Genomic DNA, 2,303 nt, shown 5'->3' with positions numbered 1-2,303 from the left:
TTATAGGAAACTTTTTGTTCGGTATTAAATTATCTTTCAAATGAGATCAAAGTGATTGTAGTTTGCTCCATAGATTTTGAAATAAACCAGTTTATAACCAATTTCAAATGTATCGGCAAGTGTTTTTTCGGCTATTGACGGTTATTCGAAAACCTATGGAACGAACTATTGGGTTGAACGGAAAGTTCGTTCCGTTTTTTACTAAGAGATGAAGACCGAAAAAATATATAAGATAATTTGAAACGGATTAACGGTTATTCGAAAACCTATGGAACGAACTATTGGGTTGAACGGAAAGTTCGTTCCGTTTTTTACTAAGAGATGAAGACCGAAAAAACGGCACGAACTTTCTTTCCGTTCAACCCAATATATATATAAGATAATTTGAAACGGATTAGATAATACTCGTATTAAATAATACATACAAATAAAAAAAGCGGAAGAAGATTTGTTATTTTTGTTTTTCCACAAAACCGCTATTACTGCTCAAATCTACTTTTAGAATTAATAAGCTGATTGCAAGAAATATTATATTATATTATTATACTTGTGTCATTTTTTCTAACTTAAGAAATAAATATATTTTATTAAAAAGAACTGTTTATTGTATGTTGTGAATTAATTCTTGCATATATTATATTATCGCTATTACTGCTCAAATTTTATCACAATTCATGATCAATCCACTCACCTCTTTCGCGAGATACTTTTATTCGCAATTTTCTCACTGCAATTGTTTTTAATTATATCAATGTGTAATAATAAGCCTTTCTATAATTATATAATCTATGTTCTCTCGAAACTATTTAAGAGAGTTAAAGTAATCTCGGGGGAAAGACTCTGTAACTTTAATAAGAAACAAAGGCCAGTTAAGCTTAAATTTAAAAAAATATATATATAGTATTATATATATAAAGTAACTTTAACCCTGAATTCTAATTTGAAATGATTGCCAATTAATTTAACGTAGATTTATTTAAACACGAAGGACGTATATTATTTGGCACGCATCATCAGAATCCACAACTGTCTGCGAAAGAAATTGAATAATTTTCTCTTACCTTGACCATCTGAAGGATCTCCGCACACTTGATCCTGACGTTCTGAAAGGGACAGTTGACGCTGAGCCTGAGTATCACCGGCAGATGTAACGTCACCAGGCTTAGGTATTTGTTGGCCTGCGCCTGCCTGGGTCCGTCCAAGGCGTTACCGAGATTCAGCATCCTGCCGACATCGCCGGGCGTCACTTCCGGACTCTCGAGCACCCTTCCGCTCTTCGCGGACACATCCTCGTCCTGAGAGAGCGGCCTCTTGATCTGACCGGCGCTAAACTTCCTCTCATCGTTCTTGCGCAGATAGTCCTGCTGCTGCGCCCGATTACGAGGATCCTCCGGGTTATCCTCGTGAGCCGCCGCTGTCTCGCGGCTCTCCAAACTCATGTCCTGACGGTAAGACGGTTCGTTCTCGTTCTCAAAACCGTCGAGCGTGTTGAAGACGACCCCGTCGCTGCGCGCCGCCTCGCTCTCGTTGAAGGACACGTCGTCGTCAGCGCTGTCATAGTATCGGCGCTGCTCGTGCGTCAGCAGATCGCCGCCGGCGGCGATTTTGGCTCGGCGATTCCGGCAGTCGAACGAAGCGAAGCCGCTCATATTGTCGTCGAACTTGGGACTCTTGCCGTACACCCGGGTGTCCGCATCGAGCTCGTCATCTTCCAGCTGCTTCTGCTTAGCGCCCTTTAACTTGGCGTATATGTTCTTCGTCCTGCCAGGACAATAGTCGTCGCTCGTCGATCTGTCGCTCGACGATGAGCCGGCATGGTACTTCCGCTCACTCTCACAGTTGGAGCCAAAGCGTGGGCATCTGCCTTCGATGTTGAAGCTCTTACTACCCTCGTCTGAGGACGTTGAATGGCCGGATCTGCTCTCGACGCCGTCGCCGTATCGCTCGCGGAATCGCCTCTCGTTTAGAAGACGACCGTCCACGCAATCGAACGAGGACTCCGGATTATTTTCCTCGAGGAACGGTGCCGAGTTATCGTTCACGCTTTGCGGGAAGAAGCCCTCTGTCCGAAACGTGTCCTGCAGCAGGTGCTGATGCACGCTCCTCGGCGACGACTTCGTCGGCGACCGCTCGACACTCATGTCGTATCTTCGATCAAACACGAATTATCGATTAAAAGCGGAACACAGACGTATGTGTGTGTGTATCCGGTTTATAGATCTTTTGAAGTGCCACTATTCTCGTCATTGAATAGCAGCTAATAAGCAGTAATAGCGGCAATCATTTTTATATATATATATATA

General features: G+C 43.0%; 1 protein-coding gene across 2 annotated transcripts in view; it reads right to left on the bottom strand.

Moving 5' to 3' along the window:
- LOC115236475 (sestrin homolog) overlaps positions 1-2,303 on the bottom strand; it is a 243,878-nt gene that overhangs the window by 206,501 nt on the left and 35,074 nt on the right. For both annotated transcript variants that reach the window (XM_029808963.1, XM_029808970.1), the window contains exon 3: positions 1,062-2,148. In XM_029808963.1, coding sequence (XP_029664823.1) covers positions 1,062-2,148 — 1,087 coding nt within the window. The remainder of the gene's footprint in view (positions 1-1,061; positions 2,149-2,303) is intronic.

The sequence above is a fragment of the Formica exsecta genome, unplaced genomic scaffold (assembly GCF_003651465.1).
Source record: "Formica exsecta isolate Colony F162 unplaced genomic scaffold, ASM365146v1 scaffold111, whole genome shotgun sequence".
NCBI classification, from domain to species: domain Eukaryota; kingdom Metazoa; phylum Arthropoda; class Insecta; order Hymenoptera; family Formicidae; genus Formica; species Formica exsecta.
The sequence above is the reverse complement of the archived record's forward strand: the minus strand, read 5'-3'. Positions and strand labels throughout refer to the sequence as shown.